The sequence below is a fragment of the Papio anubis genome, chromosome 7, assembly GCF_008728515.1.
Source record: "Papio anubis isolate 15944 chromosome 7, Panubis1.0, whole genome shotgun sequence".
Classification (NCBI taxonomy): Eukaryota; Metazoa; Chordata; class Mammalia; order Primates; family Cercopithecidae; genus Papio; species Papio anubis.
In genome coordinates this window covers 53,535,062-53,553,724 of record NC_044982.1, presented here as the reverse complement: position 1 = coordinate 53,553,724, position 18,663 = coordinate 53,535,062, and the positions used below count along the sequence as shown (strand labels likewise).

The window sequence follows — 18,663 nt, the reverse complement described above, 5'->3', positions numbered from 1 at the left end:
TGAGAAAACTTTTTTCAATTTGTATTTTATAGAAGTCAAAACCCACTCAGGTTGGATTCATTGTCCAAGGGTCATACAAACCAGTAAAGTAGCAGACAGAGCCAGAAGTTAAATCCAGATCTTCCAACACACTAGGCAACCTGTTATTTTTTAATAATCTGTGCCTCCATTAGCAACCACTACAGTCTGAGAAGAGCTGACATTATGGGAAATCTACATCCAATGATGTCTAAAACTATTATTAACAGTTTATTTAATAGTAAGCTAAGAAGTAAACTAAATTTTAAAAATAAACTATGTGAAAAAGAAATTACAAAAATATCACTCTTGGCCAGGCGTGGTGGCTGATGCCTGTAATTCCAGCACTTTGGGAGGCCGAGGTGGGTGGATCATCTGAGGTCAGGAGTTCAAGACCAGCCTTGCCAACACAGTGAAATCCCATCTCTACTAAAAATACAAAAATTAGCGTGGTGGCAGATGTCTGTAATCCCAGCTACTTGGAAAGCTAAGGCAGGAGAATCACTTGAACTTGGGAGGCGGAGGTTGCAGTGGGCTGAAATCGTGCCATTGCACTCCAGCCTGGGTGACAGAGCAAAACTCTTCTCTCAAAAGAAAAAAAAAATCACTCTGAAGTGAAATTTGCACTGATACTAAGAACCTTATTTTAAAAAGGTTAAACAATGTCTTTAAAGACCAAGGCTGAGGAACTGTTCTACAGGGTGGCCATAAAGTTTACAAACAGACACTATCATTTTACGTCTATCTTAATGTAATATCAATAAGGCATTTATTATATACTCCCCTGTAGTTCCACACTTGGTGGCTGTTCTGTATATCAAAGGAGATTAAGAAGCCCTTTCAACTAAATGTGAAATGAGATTCTAGATGGAAAAAAACAAAGGCCATTATTGGGACAACTGGCAAAATTTGAAAATGGATGCGTATCAGATGACAGTATTGAATCAATGTTAAATTTCCTGAATGTGATCACTATACTGTAATTATGCAAGAGAAGTGCCTTGTTCTTAGGTGATACATATTTAAGTATTTAGGAATCAAAGGTTATAACTCTGAAACTACATTCAGCTGCTCCCCAACATGTATATGTCTGTATAAAGAATTCAAATGGCAAAATACTAACTGGTGTCTAGATGAAGATTACAGTGTTCACTGAATTACTCTTGAACTTAGATGTTTGAAATTTTTAAAAATTAAGAGCCAAAGATAACAGGTAAAATTTTAAATATTTTCTTTCCATTCTCTTCAATAGCGATTAGACATTTCCAACAAGGCCTTTTATAAGTAATCGAATAAACATATTTTTAGCATCTCTATAAATAAGTTAACTCTAGTTGGAAACAAACAGTACTTTTTTTACTTTAAAAAACTGGGTATAAAACATAGCAGCAAAACAAAAACAAAAGGCAGCAAATAGCACATACTCTAAGGAATAGCTCATACTTTATTAGCTGCCACAGGATTATAGTAAGACTTGAGTACTATCCTCCACTTTTAAAGAGCTTAAAATTTGCTAAGAAACAGATACAATTTAATTCACTTCCTATGGATCATGAACAGTGTTTTAAACACTGAGTAAACTTACTATCACATTTAACCAAAACTTAATTCACTTGTAAGATTTTAACATTGTTTCCTCCGCCCCAAAGATTTAAAAAATTATCTTATAATCTTAATATATTTCACTATGAATGCAATGAGGTTGCATCATGTAGGCATTAATTTCCATGAATTCAGTTGTGAGCCCTCAAGGGGAAACACTGAGGATTTCAACTGCATAGGCACCATTCCACCAAATAAGCACACACCTTCCCCAGGGAGCATTAAACCAGGATATAAGGGAGCTGTCTAGTTACATATACCTCTTTCCCAGTGTGCATCTTGCCAAGCTCTAATCCTAGTGTTTAAGGTATTTTTTTTGTGTAATGAAGCCCGTAATGTAAGCCAGCTTCTTCATCTGGTGCTCAACTAATGAAACTCATTTTTGGAGTTCCTAGAGGAAAAACTAGCTATTTTCCACTTCTGTGAGATGCAACGATCACTTTAAGGGAGTTTTAGTGGTAACTTTATTAAAATATATTTCTTTTTTTGGTCACATGTGCTAACTTCACAATCTAACTTGATCCTAACATGCAACTCCAACATAAATGAACTTTCTTCATTATTATATAGCAAGAACATGACACACTTTTAAAGCAAGGACTTCTTTCTAAAGGCCACATTCAGAAACATAATCCTCAAATTTTCTTTTTCTTTTTTTTTTGGAGACAGAGTCTTGCTCTGTTGCCCAGGCATGGAGTGCAGGGGTGCAATCATGGCTCACTGCAGCCACAAACTCCCAGGCTCAGGCAATCCTCCTGGCTCAGCCTCCACAGTAGCTGGGACTACAGGTGCACACCATCATGCCTGGCTAATTTTTGTATTTTCTGTTTTTCTGTAGAGATGGGATTTCACCATGTTGCCTGGCTGGTCTCAAACTCCTAGCTTAAGCAAACTCCTGGGCCTCGGCCTCCCAAAGTGCTAGGATTACAGGCGTAAGTTATTGTGCCCAGCCAATCCTCAATTTTTCTTTCTTTTTTTTTTTTTGGCAGGTTGGGGGCGGGTGGGACAGAGTCTCACTCTTGTAGCCCAGGCTGGAGTGCAGTGGCATGATCTCAGCTCATTGCAACCTCTGCCACCCGGGTTCAAGTGATTCTCCTGGCTCAGCCTGAGTAGCTGGGATTACAGGCACCTGCTACCACGCCTGGCTAATTTTTTGTAATTTTAGTAGAGACGGGGTTTCACCATATTGGCCAGGCTGGTCTCGAACTTCGACCTCAGGTGATCCACCCACCTCAGCCTCCCAAAGTGCTAGTATTTCAGGCGTGAGCCACCACTCCAGGCCTAATTCTCAATTTTTCTAAAGCAACTTCATATGTTTCTTTTTAGTTGCTCCTGAGTCCTCCAATTTGCATTTTTTTCCCCTGTAGATTATGTGACTTGATCTAACCCAACTGCTACATTCTCCCTACTCATAGAATCAGAGCTAGAGGAAACTTAGAGATCACCTATTTTTTCCTCTCTGCTCACAGAGCTGGTGGCTGGAGATTTCCATTCAGTGAACTCCAAATTATAATAAATTCCTTATTCTCCATTTAAAATGAATTTTTACAGAAAGGTGGAAATTTAATTGTATACGTAAGTTTTAAAAAGACATTTTAAAAAGTGATACTAAAACTCAGTGAACAGATCTACTTGCTATTTCGAGTCCGCCAGGCTGGCGTGCAGTGGTGTTAGCTCAGCTCATTACAACCTCCGCCTCCTGGGTTCAAACGATTCTCCTGTCTCAGCCTCCTGAGTAGCTGGGACTACAGGTGCCCATCACCACGCCTGGCTAATTTTTGTATTTTTAGTAGAGAGAGAGTTTCACCATATTGGCCAAGTTGGTCTCGAGTTCCTAACTTTCTGATCCGCCCGCCTCGGCCTCCCTAAGTGCTGGGATTACAGGCGTGAGCCACCATACCCGGCCTAAACTGGATTTTAAAAAAATAAAAGGGTGTTTTTCACTTTCTGGATGAAGTATAAACACTGAGGGGATCAATTATGAAGTATCAGCCTAGACTGAGTCGCAAATGCAAAAACTTTGTCACATTAGGATATAATTCCCTAAAGCCCACTTCATGGCATATGCTTTTGCTTTCTTTTAAAAGATTAATAGCGAATGACAAATGTGTTTTATATTAAGATTTAAAAGAGACCACGGCCGGGCATGGTGGCTCACGTCTGTAATCCCAATACTTTGGGAGGCCAAGGCAGGCGGATCATGAGGTCAGGAGATCAAGACCATCCTGGTTAACACAGTGAAACTCCGTCTCTACTAAAAATACAAAAATTAGCCGGGCATGGTGGCGGGCGCCTGTAATACCAGTTACTCAGGAGGCTGAGGCAGGAGAATGGCATGAACCCGGAAGGCGGAGCTTGCAGTGAGCCAGGATCGTGAGCCTGCAATCCAGTCTGGGAGACAGAGTGAGACTCCCATCTCAAAAGGTTAAAAAATAAAAAATAAATAAATAAATGAGATCTTTCAGATATTTGAATTAAAGTCAAAATTCTAAAAATTGTGTTTTAATGGCCTTAAGTGTCCACGTTATTTATAATAAAAGTCTAAATACAAACATATTGCTGATATATACTAAGGAAGCATTATTTACATTTATGTCTTGCTTAATTAAAATGCCTCACTCTGGGATGAACACTAGCTTCAAGATGAACCTGACATGCAAGGGCCAAACCATAAAATTGTATCATGACTTTTTTTTGTTACAGACCTCTTTGAGAAATTAAAGTGAAGAAGCCTCTTCCTAGAAACTTCCACATGTGCATACACACAATTTTAATACAATGTTGAGGGAATAGGTCATCCTGAGATCTATTGACTTCAGGGAAATAATTGCCACTACTGAAAGTTATCTGGGAAAATCACCTTAATATAATGCTTTTGGTATTCATATACCCTCCAAGAGATTAAAAAGGATATCGGAGAGTCTGGAGTTTGAAAATATAAGTGAATGCTCTGGTGCCTTCTGTTCATAACTGCTTCAAGGCCACAGTAGCCTGAGTCTGCTAATTGTCCATCATTGCTCTGCAAACCTGAGACAACAGACTCTGTACCATCTCATCCCTACCACCATCTCCACCTTTTATCTAGACTCTGCAAGCTGCTTTGATCCTCTCTAGCCACTGTTGGCAAGTCAGTCATCCAGTCTGCCCTTTAATACCTTCAGTGACCTAAGTCAGGGCTTCAGAAGGCAGGTCATTCCAGTTTTAGGCAACTCTGAAAAATTACAAAGTTCTTTTCTAATTTGACTAGACTGATTTCTGGATGTTTTAAACGTTGCCCTAACGAATCTCTCCTCTATTTACTTGCTGACAGGCAACAAAATAGCTTACCATTCAAAGTATCTAATCCTAAAAACCAGGGGCATCACTTAGCTCTACATTTACCAAACAGGAAAGTCAGAGGCACTTTCTATTTGGAATTCAAAATACAAGAGGAATCAGTATTAGTTCAGTTCAAAAAAGATGTAAGGTTTCCATATGCACAGCATTTCCTATCTTGTTAGGCTTCTTTTCTCTGCATAAAAAATTAAAAATGCATCAGCATTAAAGGATTAAGATTATAGTCACTTAACATCATTTCTGTCTGCATATTCTCTGTATTTCTATTTATTACTGTAATTCTATAATAAACAGTCCTAAGCAATGCAAAATAAATATAGAAACCATTATTTATTCATTAGCTACAGCCTGGCTTTCGAGAACTACAAGTTGTCTCAGTCACCTTCAACAGCTCCTTTTCTTGCAATATAAAAAAATCTCCTATTGAAACCAATGTATTAATAAGGTCCATTTACCATAAATTAGAAAAGCTATAATACAAATGCTTGTTTTCTTTGAAAACAAAATATAATATCCAAATATTTGCTATTTTCATTCTTAAATAATCTCATACCAGTGCTGGACAAAAAAGGTTCATAAATATTTTGCAAACAGTGACTGATTTATTCAAATCAGATAAAAATACAGTTAACTGCCAGTGAAATGGTTAATCAATACAGCAAAATCTAATTTTCACTGGGCTACCTACCTGGGAGGATTTTCTTTCCTGAGCTGTATCTCAGGGAGTCAAACAATACACAGTCTTAAGGAAGAGACTACCTTGTAAGGAGCTTCTCTTTGGTCCTTCAATAATAAAACTTCCTGAAGGGGTACAAAGCAGGTCCACCCAAATGAATTCTGCCTTATTTTGCAAACTGCATCAGAGTGCTATTTCAGTATCTTTACATACAATAATCCTTAGATTTCCTGACAAATAAGCACTTCTCTACTTTCCCAGTGTAGCTTGAAAATGAATGCTGTATCAAAAAAAAAAAAAGACGAAAAAAACCCCCAGAAAGTCCCCAACCCCCCTTCATTAAAACAAAAAATTCTAGACTGAAAAGACAATGCCACACATATATTACCTTATCACAACTGCATTATGTACAAAAGGCACTTTAAAGTTCAGGAAGATAGTTTTCCGAGCATTTCTCTTATGATCAAACCATCTATTTAGCTGATTCTTCCAAATGAAAATGCTTTAATTCATCACAAACCAAATGTGTACTGCACACTCTTCATACTGTAAGATACCTTATTATTTCAAATCGGGTATCAGTCCAGTATATATTTGTACTCAAGCAAATACTGTCAACCTCAAATTAGCTTAACAAAGTCTGCTTTTTAACACAAAGTTCTTTCATTGGCTTGTTATTAATATAAAACCCAACGCTCGAAATGGCTTACATCGAGCATGGACTACGGATACCAAGTTTGTCAAGTACTGCCCCACCCCTTGTAAGAGTGGATGACTGGAACATTTTAATGCACTCCACCACGTAGAACAGCCACAGAAACTTCACACTGGCGCCAGTAGTTGCACATTTTCCAGCACAAATTTTTCTTAAATGGATTTTGCATCATTCTCTATACCAAACGTCACTAACATTCAGGTATGCTGAAGAAATAACCACTGACACTAATATCACCCTCCCCAACACACTTTTCTCATTCTTCTATCGTTCTGTCACTAAATGTTAAGAATTAACGAGTTCCCTGGCACACATCCCCCGTCCCCCGTAACTACGCAATTAAGGTTATAATTGGGAGGTTCGAATCACTACATATGAAAATTCAGAGTCACAAAACAAAGTAAGACGCAAAGGGCAACAAGTCTATCTGCTTAAATACTTAAAGATTTTACATTTCTAAAAAGCATTTGCGAGATGCCAAGATTTCTCAAATGGGCCCCTCCCCCGCCGTGAGCCTCTTTCCTCCCCCCACCAATTCTGGGAAATCGTTAGTTGGACGCGGCTGGGATGCTACTCACCGAGTTTCTCTACTAGCTTAAGCATCACCCCTCCAATGTGCACCTCGCCAGTGACTCTCAGGGTGACATCGCGGTTCAGGTCCGTCACATGGACACTCAGTTCCCACGTCCCGTCCGCGTAGCAGCCATCTGGCATCCTTATCCCGTCCAGAGCCATGGCTCCTTCCTGCGAGCGTGGAGGAAATGGCTCTCGTAAGCGTCACTCCCCCAAAGGAAGGCGAATCCCACCGAATTCGCAGCGCCGGCCACGGGCTGGGTGGTGGTGGAGGACTCGAGGCTTTCCGCGCGAACTCGGGAGGGCGGTGACGGCGGCCGGGGCTGCGGGAGGACCCTGCGCCCCGCTCGCCCCGCAGCGCTCCTCGGCCCCGGCGCCGCCCGCCCCACACCGTCCTCGCCTAGCGGACCGCGGCGGGCTTCACCTGCCGGCCGGCCCCGAGACACGGCGCGGGCTAACTCCCTGTTCCCCTCCCCGCCGCGCCCCCTCGGGTCCCGGCAGGGTCCCGCTGCCTCACCGCGCGCTCCTCGCGCTCCGGGCCCGGGGCTCGCGCGGCAACAGGCGAGGGGCTGGAGGCTCGCGGGGCGGCGGTGTCCGCGTCCTGCTCCTCGAAGGGCGAAGCGCTGCCTGCGGCCGGAGCGGCTAATGGAGTCCCGTCGTCGCGGCCCCTCGCCTGGCTCCCCGCGCTCCACCCTCTCCCCGCCCCCTCTGTCCGAGCCCGACTGGGCTGGGCGCGCTGGCTCCCTCCTTCGCCGCCCGCAGAGCCGCCCCGAGCGGGTCCGGCCGGCCTCGCCCCTGCCCCCGCCCTCCCGGCGCCGCGCTCTGGGGAGGGGGCTGCGGGTCCGGGGCGGGGCGGGGCGGCGCGGGGGTGGCTGGGGGCGCGGCGGGGCGGCAATCTCGGCCCCGCGGAGCGCTGCCCTTTTATGGAAATGAAGGACCCGGCTCAGGGATTGAATCCAACATCCGGGCTTTAGGCGGCGGGCCCTGAGGAGGGGGAGCGGGGGAGCGAGGGCTGCCTTTCCCGGGGCGCTGGTGGCCGGCAGGGCGTCCAGCGCTCAGGCTGGACTGAGGCCCCCGCGGCTTGTGTCCGCGCTGGCAGCCGTGGGAGGGGGCTTCTCTGTGAGTAACGGCCCCAGGAAATTCCCAGGGCAAGATCGTTTTCGGAGAACAAAGTCCTCCCGCCCCCTCTCCACGCCTGGAGCGAGACAAAAAGCCTCAGGGCGGTGAGAGGTGCCGCACCCCGGGAGCTGGAGAGAGGAGTCCGGGATGGAGAAACTTTAAAAAGTAAATGCCCAAACCAGCTCCCTGAATGTCCAACAAAAGAATGAGAAAACCCAGAGGGAGGTGAACCACAAAAATTGCTTTGCAAGCAATGTCCGGCACCATCAGCAACTCCTACTGGACTCCCAGGAGTTTGCAAGCGTTCTTAACCCCTTCGGACGCTCCAGCCAGATGCCAGTCAAAGAGATGATGCTCTTGCTTGAGGGGAAAGGAAAGACACAACTTAGTGCCACCAGTTTTACTCGGAAACCGTTTCCCCAGCTTCTCCAGCTCTTTGTACTTATTTGCGTGTTTTTACACGCAATTTAGAACTAACAAGTCTATTAAAGCTGTTAGATGGAGATACATGCTCCACCCCACCCTCAGCCGCACCTTGGATTTTAATACTGCTGGAACGGTGCCTACAGGTACCAGGAAGAGCCAAACAACTTCACCTGTTGAAGACTGACTAGTGATGGGGAACGGTCCTCCTGCTTCCCGCTTTTGTTTCCACTTCCCCCATTAACTGTTGTACTCTGTGGAGGGGACTTCTTTCGGAAACAGCAAACCAGGGGAAAACTGCCTTGCTAGCAAATTCACGGACTCAAAAAATAAATGTCAAGAAGGCTCAGATTAAAATACCTTTTAATGATAAAAGACTCCAGTTCGCAGTCTCATCGTCTTGTCGAACTGTCTCAAACGCTTGGAAAAGGAACTCACTAGGCAGATAACCTTTTGTTCGTTAAACATTACGGGGAAACAAGATGAGAGGCCTCAAGAAAGGGGTGGAACTGAGAAAGGAGTGAAAGCAGCAAAATCTAGTCAGATGCCAAAGGCTTGGCAGAAAAAAAAAAAACCAGGGAAAACCACTACAGTGTTTTTAGCTAGTTATCGTGGAGAAATTGATGCCTTGAGTCTCTTATCTGTCTACTCTCCAATATTTCTACTCATGGACATTCCAAATAGTTCACTTGGAAGCAATATGAATGTCCGGAGATGAGGGAGTTTATGTAAATTATGGTGTTGAAAATATACAGTAAAATGTTTTTAATAAAATAAGCAATTGCTTGTTAGGGCACAAAACTGGAGAACTGGATATGCAGCTATAAAATTACGAGCTTAATTATGTTAAATGTTCAGAGAAAAAGACTGTAAGGAAATACAACAAAATGTTAAGAAGTTCTCTGAGTCTTGAGATCATGGGAGTTTTTTCTTTCTTCTATTCTTTATTTTCTACAAACTCGAAAACTTTACACCACTATCTAGAATTGCATCCAGCATTTCAGTTTCTCTTTACATGCCATTGCATTCGTGATGATAGACACTGGATAGAGCAGCTACTGACTGAACTATGGGCAGGATTTTTCAGAGGTTTCCTTTGGTGTTTTTAAAATATTTCCAGATAAAACTTGAGTTCTTTAAGAGCAGAGACTTCAAATTATTTTCATTGTCCACAAATTCACAATAGCTTGGCACAGAGAAAATGGAAAACATGCTGGTGTCAAACCAACACAAATGTCAAAGAAACAGTGGGTCTGTTCCGTGGAGAAATCTCAGGGGCCAGGTACAGTGGCTCATGCCTATAATCCCAGCACTTTGGGAGGCTGAGGCAGGAGGATTGCTTGAGCCCAGGAGGTGGAGGCTGCAGTGAGCTGTGTTCACACCACTGACCTCCAGCCTGGATGACAGAGTGAAACTCTGTTTCACTGTATCTCAGAAAAACAAAAAACAAATCTCAATGGGAAAATCTCCACTTTAAAAATGTACTTATTTATTTCCCCCACCTTATCCCCCAAAAGATTTATGGCAATGTATAAGGATGCATAAACTGTGAGATAGGATACGTTATAAGTGGCACAAAACAAGAAAAAAAAGGTGGGTGGGGGTTGGGAGACTTAGAGGGGTGGAGTAGAGATTTATTTATTTATTTTAGAGTAGAGGTTTAAAATGGAGCTGGGAATGAAGCTAAGAATTGTATCTTATGACCTTTGCACATGCTCCAGTAAGCTACAAAAAAATTATGGCTTCCTAAACATGCCATTCTAGAACCTAAAATATCTATGCCCTTTCTGAATATTCCCTTTCCTTCAGACAAAATTGTTGAAGCTGACTGTCATGGTTTAGAAACTCTTTTAATACAGATGGTCCCTGACTTATGATCTTTTGAGTTTATGATGGTGTGAAAGTGATATGCATTCAGTAGAAACCGTACTTTGAATACCCCTAGGACCATTCTGTTTTTCACATTCAGTACAGTATTCAATAAATTACATGAGATAGTGAACACTTTACTATAACATGGCCTTCATGTTGGATCATTTTGCCCAACTGGAAGCTAACATAAATGTTCTGGGTACATTTAAGATAGGCTAAGTTAAGCTGTGATGTTCGGTAGGTTAGGTATATGAAATGCATTTTTAACTTACGATATTTTCAATGTACAGAATGTAACCTCATCATAAGTTGCAGAGTGTCTGTACTCGGTTTCCACATTCTAGTTATTTTCCCGCTTTCCAGTAAGAGTTACTTTCTGAACAACCCCCAGCACAGCACCGACTGCTCTAACTACCATGCTTTCCTGAATCCACTTCTACACATGTTCTCTACATTTAGTGACAGAGAGTGGGGCGGGGAATTTTAATATTGTGAATAACTGCCCTGTTTCTTAACATTTGAAATTGCTTAAGTATAGCTTCATAAGACACTTTACTAGCTTTAGAAAGTCAGCAGTATTTGAGCAATTAATGCACAGGAAGGCAAGGACCTTCGGTTAAGTACCAGTGGAAGAATAATTAGATTAGGATGGGTGCAGCTGGTCCCTTCAGGCCTTCTTTTTGACTATTTCAAGCTGTCGTTTGCTTTGAAGATTAAAGAGGAGTCAGCCTCACCTCTCTGAAACTGGGATTTTTTTTTCCAGTTTATCAAGTGAGGCTTTCAAGTGCATTTCTTAAATATTTACTTCTACCTAAGATTTAGAATGTATTCAAATATAGAATCTTATCTGAAATCCCCTGCTAGAATCACTAGGACAATGCAATGCTTGTGGTACTTACATCATACTGAAAAGTAGCTGAGTACGCCAGTGTTTGGAAGAACAGCTCAAGCATTGAAAGCAGCAATATCCAAATAAGGTACCAAGCACTGGACTTAGATTTAGACCAAGCGATGCCTCACAGATCTGCCGTCAAATGCAGCCCTCGGGCTTGGTAATGCTCAGGTTGACTTTAGCTTTTTCTTTGTGCCTACTTAACACTGTGCTTTATATTTCTCAAAGGTCAATTCAAAATATAACCACTGGGTTTAAAAGAAGGAGAGAGGATGGGGGTAGGAGAAAATAAGAGAGGGTTTATATGAGTGTGAATGTGTAAGGGGGGACTTGAAAATGTGACATGAGGCCAGCAAGATGAAATGTAATGAATTATTCTTGTCAAATACCAGGTGGGTAGAATTCTTTCTTTGTCTTGGGGATTGCCAAAAATGGCACACACCAATAACGTTACTAAAGAGGTAGAAATTCAGGGGTATGGAGTGTGATCTAAATGGGAAGGGAGGTTGCAAAAGCCACGTTTTTTATAGAAATGGGCAGTCACTGTAATTAGCAAGAAAAGGACTGGCAAACTGAGAAACAAGGAAGATTTGCCAGGAATATGGCTGTTTTCACAGACCAAAGAAGGGCTCTGAGATAACAGTGAAATCTTTAAGGGGAAAGAAATGTACTGCTTACATTAATTGCTCTAGTTACAGAAAGTTTTATGTAGAAAACCATGCTCAGGGATACCTTCCCCCCGCCCCGACTTAAGTTTGAACACCAGGACACCTTGTCAAATATTCCTCACCTCAACAAAAATATCAAATGTTCACACATCCAAAGACAGTAACTATGTGTCTAGCACAGTGTAGGACACTGAGACAGTCATGTAAATGTATAACACGTGTCACACATTCTTAGGGAACATCTATCTAATCCAGGAGGCTTATATTTAACACATCAGAAAGGACACTCACACACAATATATACCAAAATTAACTAAAAATAGAGCATAGGCTTAAATGTAAGGTCTAAAACTATAAAATTCCTAGAAGAAAACATAGGACTAAACCTTTATGACCTTGGATTAAGCAATGGCTTCCTAGATGAGACATCAAGGCATAAGCACCAAAGGAAAATATAGTTAAATTGGATTTTATCAAAGTTTAAAATAGTTATGTTTTAAAGGACAGCAACCAAAATGTGAAAAAGCAACTTATAGAATGGGAAGAATATTTGCAAATCATATATATTTTCAGTGACTTGTATAAAAAGTAAATAAAGAGCTATTACAATTCAATAATAACCCCAGACAAATAACCTAACTAAAAATGGGCAAAGAATATGAATAGACAGTTGTCCAAAGAAGACACACAAATGGCCACACAGAATATTCTCAACATCATTTATCAGCAGGGAAATATAAATTAAGGTACAATGAGATAACACTTCACATCCTACTAGAAGGACTATAATAAAAAGATGATAACAACAAGTGTTGGTTAGGATGTGGAAAAATTGCAACCTTTATAGGTTGCTGATGGAAAAGCAAATGGTAAGTTGCTTTGAAAAACAGTTCAGCAGTTCCTCAAAAAGTCAAACATAGAGTTACCATGTATATGGTTACCACATATATATAGTTATAGTATATATAGTTAGCATATATATAGTTACCATGGTCTGAATGTTTGTGTCCTCCTGAAATTCATATGTTGAAATCTAAACCCCCAATGTGATGATATTAAGAGATGGGGAAGGCCTGGCACAGTGGCTCATGCCTATAACCTCAGCACTTTGGGAGGCCTAGGTGGGAGGATCACTTGAGCCCAGGCATTTGAGACCAGCCTGGGAAAAATGGTGAGATCATGTCTTTGCAAAAATAAAAGTAAAAAAAATTATCTGGGCATCGAGGTGGACACCTGTAGTCCCAGCTACTCAGGAGGCTGAGGTGGGAGGATTGCTGGAGCCCAGGATTTTTTTTTTCTTTTTTTTTCTTTTCAAGACAAGGTCTCACTCTGTCACCTGGACTGGAGTGCAGTGGCATGATCTTGGCTCACTGCAGCCTCCACCTCCTGGGCTCAAGTGATTCTCCCACCTCAGCCTCCCAAGTAGCTGAGACTACAGGCACATGCCACCATGTCTGGATAATTTTTGTATTTTTAGTAAAGAAGGGGCTTCACCGTGTTGCCCGGCTGGTCTTGAACTCCTGACCTCAAGTGACCTGCCTTCCTCAGCCTCTCAGAGTGCTGGGATTGCAGGCATGAGCCATTGCGCCTAGCCAAGCCCAGGAGTTTGAGGCTGCATTGAGCAGTGATCATGCCACTGCACTCCAGCCTAAGTGACAGAGTAAGGCCCTAAAAACGAATTAAAAAAATTTTTTTTTGTTCTTTTTATTTGTCTCTAAAAATAAACTTTAACAATTTTTTAATTAAAAATAAAGAGGTGGAGACTTGATTAGATCATTAATCCCCTTAATAAGGGAGTAGCACACTTACAAAAGAGGCCTAAAGGAGCTTGTTCGCCCCTTCCACCATGTAAGGACACAGCGAGAAGGTGCCAGCTATGAACTAGAAAGCAGCCCTCACCAGACACAAATCTGCTGGCCTCTTGATCTTGGACTTTCCAGCCTCTAGAAGTGTGGGAAGCAGATTTCTATTGTTTATAAGCTACCCAGTTTGTGGTACTGTGTTGTAGCAGCACAAATAAATTAAGACATCACATAACCCACCAGTTCTACTGTTAGGTATATACCCAAGAGAAGTGAAAACATATGATCACATAAAAACTTGAACATACATGAATATTCATAATGTCTAAAGGATGAAAACAGCCCAAACGTCTTTCAAGTAATGAATGGATAAACAAAATGTGGTATATTTATACAATGAAATATACATTGTCTGGCCGGGCATGGTGGCTCACACTTGTAATCCCAGCACTTTGGGAGGCCCAGGTGGGCAGATCACCTGAGGTCAGGAGTTGGAGACCAGCCTGACCAACATGGTGAAACCCCGTCTCTACTGAAAATACAAAAATTAGATGGGTGTGGCAGCACATATCTGTAATCCCAGCTACTCGGGAGGCTGAGACAGGAGAATCCCTTGAACCCAGGAGGTGGAGGTTGCAGTGAGCTGAGATCGCGCCACTGCACTCCAGCCTGGGCAACAAGAGTTAAACTTTGTCTGGAAAAGAAAAAAAGAAAATAAAGAAAGAAAGAAAGATTGTTCAGCCTAAGAACAATCAGTACCAATACATGCCACAAAATGGATAAACTTGAAATCATGCCAAGTGAATGATACCAGACACAAAGTTAGGTATTGTATGATTCCACTTATGTGAAATATCCAGAATAGGCAAAACAATAGAGATAGAAAGTAGATTAGTGTTCTTGGGAACTGGGGGCAGTGGGGAGGGTGGTGAGGAAAGAATGGGAAGTACTACTAATAGGTGCAATGTTTATTTTGAGGGTGATAAAAATGATCTGAAATTAGATAGTGGTGATGTTTGCACAACTCTATGAATATACTATAAACCAGGGGTCCCCAACTCCTGGGCCACAGACCGGTAGCAGTATGTGGCCTGTTAGGAACTGGGCCGCATAGCAGGAGGGGAATGGCGGGTGAATGAACATTACTGCCTGAGCTCCACCTCCTGTCAGATCAGCAGCAGCATTAGATTCTTATAGGTGCGCACACCCTATTGTGAACAGCACATGCAAGGGATCTAGATTGCACGCTTGTTATGAGAATCTAATGCCTGATGATCTGAGATGGAACAGTTTCATCCCTTAATCATCCCCCCACCCCACCCTACTGCACCTCAGTCTGTGGAAAAATTGTCATCATCTACGAAACGGTCCCTGATGCCAAAATGGTTGGGGACTGCTGCTATAAACTACTGACATATATCCTTGAAAATGTTGAATTTTATGGTATGTGAATTATATAATAATAAAGTAATAAAGAAATCAGAAGGGAGAAAAGGGAGCAAAAATAAAAGGGTACATTGTGAAGTACAGATCCATTTTGAGGACTGTGATAGTCTAGACTCTGTAAGAAGCTGATTAACGAAGTCATGATACGTTTTCTGGAGACGATAAAGCTAAGCAAAGGAGTAGATGGAGTAGGCCTATCAGAAGTGAGTATGGAATGCTCACCAGCCAGGAGAAGAAAGGAATAAATGCCAAGGAGATGCTCGGGATTGGTGAGCACAGAGTGAAACCAGACCAGGAAGGACAGAAGTTTAGACTCTGAGGTTTAAAAAAAAAAAAAAGAGGAGCCATTTAAAAATTGGTTTGTGGGCCAAGCACAATGGCTCATGCAATCCTAGCACTTTGGGAGGCTGAGGCAGGTGGATCACGAGGTCAGGAGTTCGAGACCAACCTGGCCAACATGGTGAAACCCCGTCTCTACGAAATATACAAAAATTAGCCTGGCGTGGTGGTGTGCACCTGTAATCCCAGCCACTGGGGAGGCTGAGGCAGGAAAATCCCTTGAACCCGGGAGGCGGAGGTTGCAGTGAGCCAAGATCATGCCACTGCACTCCAGCCTGGGTAACAGAGCAAGACTCTATCTCAAAAAAAAAAAAAAAAAAAAGTTGATGTGTGGTAGTAATATTATGAAAGCAATGTTCAAGTAAGATTAATCTGGTAAAAACATGCATGATGGTTTGAAAGAGCTAGGGACTAGAATCTGAAAGGTTGGTTTGGAACCTGTTTACAACTTTAGATGTAAGGAAAAAACCTTTGGTTGGTAAGAAAAATAATAGGGGGTAGAAGATGCAGGGGATTTCAAAAATAGTATTAACAAAAAGTTTCTGAGCATTTTTGATGTTCCAAGCACTGTCAAGTTACTTTAAATGTTCCTTATGATAACCCTTAGTTTTTATTACTATCCTTATTTAATGTGAGTTCACTGATGGACAGATTGGTTATCTGGTTATACAACTTCTCCTAAGCCACACAGTTGGTATGTGGAAGATCTGGGACTAAAACCTAGGTCTAAAAACAGATGATCATAAATGCTTCAAAGTGTTTACGCTGAGGTGACTGGAATAACAGGGGTACTCCTGGACAGGGAAATGGAAGTTTAAAGGAGATGATTTCAGGGAGCCAGGTAAAGATGAAGAGCTTTTAAAAAGAAATATTGAACTTGGGGTGAAAGCATCACATTCAGTGGAAATGTTTAGAGGACAATTAGATAAGAAGGCTGGCAGTCTTGTGAGAGGATCAGATCACACAGAGAAGTCATTAACATAGAGGTGAGCCCTAATGGATGGCTCAGAGTCCCCAAATGAGGCTGCCCCGTGGGTCACTGTTCCCCACAGGCAAAAGTAGGAAGAAGAGTTATCTAAGGTAATAGAGAAGAAAGGATCAAAGCTGAGAAAGGAATTGGATTAGTTAGGCAAGCCAAAAAAAAAAAAAAAAAAAAAAAAGAAGAAAGAAAGAAACTATTTCAAGAAAGAAAGGTTGGTCAACAGTATCAAATGACACAGAAACGTTCAGGAAAATAGTGACTGGCAAAAATTACTCTTAACCTTGCAGAGGACAATTCTAGAGCTGATGGAAAACAGATTTCCAAGAGTTAAAGAAGAAAAAGGGAGGTTTGCCAGGCAAAGGAAAGCAAGAAATAAGATGGTAATTTGGAGGTGCACCAGAAACAAAGACACTTCTCAAAGCAAAGGAGACCTAAGCATGAGTAAAGACTATGAAAAATGTAAGGGGGATTTAGATTGATTCATGATTATCAGGAAGAACAAAGAAAGAAAAAAAGAAAATATAAGGGGAAACATTTGTTTAAAAGATTCCTCATCGGGATAATTCCAAAGATTCAGGAGGAAATAGGAAAAGCCCTTACCAGGCTAGAAGAAATACACATCAGTTTTCAAGAATAGAATTGGGTTGTTGGAAGGCTGTAACCATCTTATAAAAGTGGAAAGGCACAAGAGGCTAGAGTAAGTCGGTCACAAATGTATTTAAACAAATACTGTCAATATTAGTCAACGAGAGGGTGGGGCTGCTTGAGTTATTGTGCTGATCGGATGGAAGCCCTTCCCAGGTCAGATCTGGGCCAGGATGTAAGAAAGGAAGGATGTGATTGAGATTAGTTTCAGTACAACTGGGGCGGAGAGAGTCAGAGGCCGTAGAGAAATCAGCGGTGACAGCACAGAGGTGCATTTGCCAGCTAGAGGTGCTGCTGCCACTTGTGAGAGTCACTGGAAATCCACAGGCCAAGAAGCCAGTCCTCACAGCTGCCTTCATCCTACAATGCTTGATCAGTGTTTCCTTATTAATAAACATGCTAGGCTTCTCCCTGATTTTTAGCGTTATTTATTGTCTAGCTGGTTCCTCCTAGTTTTGGGTGGCAGGTAAACTGCTGACTCTCAAACCCATTCTGAGAAATGTTCCCTACCGTTTGTCCTTTGTAACACAATGTTCTCTTTAAATGCATAAACCCTCTATTCTTTCCCAGGAGTTGCAATTCCACTAAAAGAGCCAAACCAGAAAGTCATCTAAAATTTCAACTGCCCTAGGGCCAACTCAGTCCACCTTGGAAGGACAGAAGTGCATTTTATCTACTAGCTCTTAAGAGGGTGCTCTCAGGTGACAGAGAACAGAATAGCAGCTGAACATTGCCATCTGGTGCCTGGGAGGTGTCACTGTGTAAACCTTTCCTCTCTCTTGAACTAGATTCAACAAATAATTCATTAAGAATTTAGGCCCAGTGCAGTGGCTCTCAAGCCTGTAATCCCAGCACTTTAGGAGGCCAGGCGGGGGACGAGGGGCTGTGGCGGATCACTGGCATCCAGGAGTTTGAGATCAGCCTGGCCAACATGGTAAGACTCCGTCTCCATCCAAAATACAGAAAATTAGCTGGGCATGGTGGTGTTCTGCTGTAGTCCCAGCTACCTGAGAGGCCGAGGTGGGAGGATGACTTGAGCCCAGGAGGTGAAAGCTGCAGTGAGCTGTGATCGTGTCACTGTACTCTAGCCTGGGCAACAGAGTGAGACTCTGTATCAAAAAAAAAAAAAAAAAAAAAAAAAAGGAAAAGAAAGAAGAAAATGAAAGAAAGAATTTAGGCTGGGTGTGGTGGCTCATGTGTCTATCCCAGTACTATGGTTTGGGAGGCCAAGGTGCAAGGATCACTTGAGGCCAGGAGTTCAGACCAGCCTGGGCCACAGAGTGAGATACTATCTCTAAAATAAAGCAAAATAAATACAAGAATTTAGTAAGCAAATGAAAATGTGTCCCTACACCTATTAAAAGATAAACTCTTGACCAGGGGTGGTGGCTCAGGCCTGTAATCCCTTGGAGGGATTACTTGGAGCCCTTGGAGAAGCCAAGTCAAGTGGATTGCTTGAGCCCAGGAGTTCAAAACCAGCCTAGGCAACATGAGGAGACCCCCCCTCGCTATAAAAAAATTTTAAAACTTAGCTGGGCATAGTAGCATGCACCCA

The 18,663-nt window shown here is 42.2% G+C and overlaps 1 protein-coding gene across 6 annotated transcripts in view; it reads right to left on the bottom strand.

The window, feature by feature from the left end:
* FERMT2 (fermitin family member 2) overlaps positions 1-7,660 on the bottom strand; it is a 95,341-nt gene extending 87,681 nt beyond the window's left edge. For 4 of the 6 annotated variants that reach the window (XM_031668096.1, XM_031668099.1, XM_031668097.1 and 1 more), the window contains exons 1-2: positions 7,438-7,660; positions 6,926-7,091 (exon numbers count right to left, since the gene is read on the bottom strand). In XM_031668096.1, the coding sequence (XP_031523956.1) occupies positions 6,926-7,082 (157 nt within the window). In that variant the 5' untranslated portion in view covers positions 7,083-7,091; positions 7,438-7,660. The remainder of the gene's footprint in view (positions 1-6,925; positions 7,092-7,437) is intronic. The other 2 variants (XM_031668100.1, XM_031668101.1) reach the window with 1 other exon arrangement.
* Between the last annotated feature and the right edge of the window lie 11,003 nt (positions 7,661-18,663).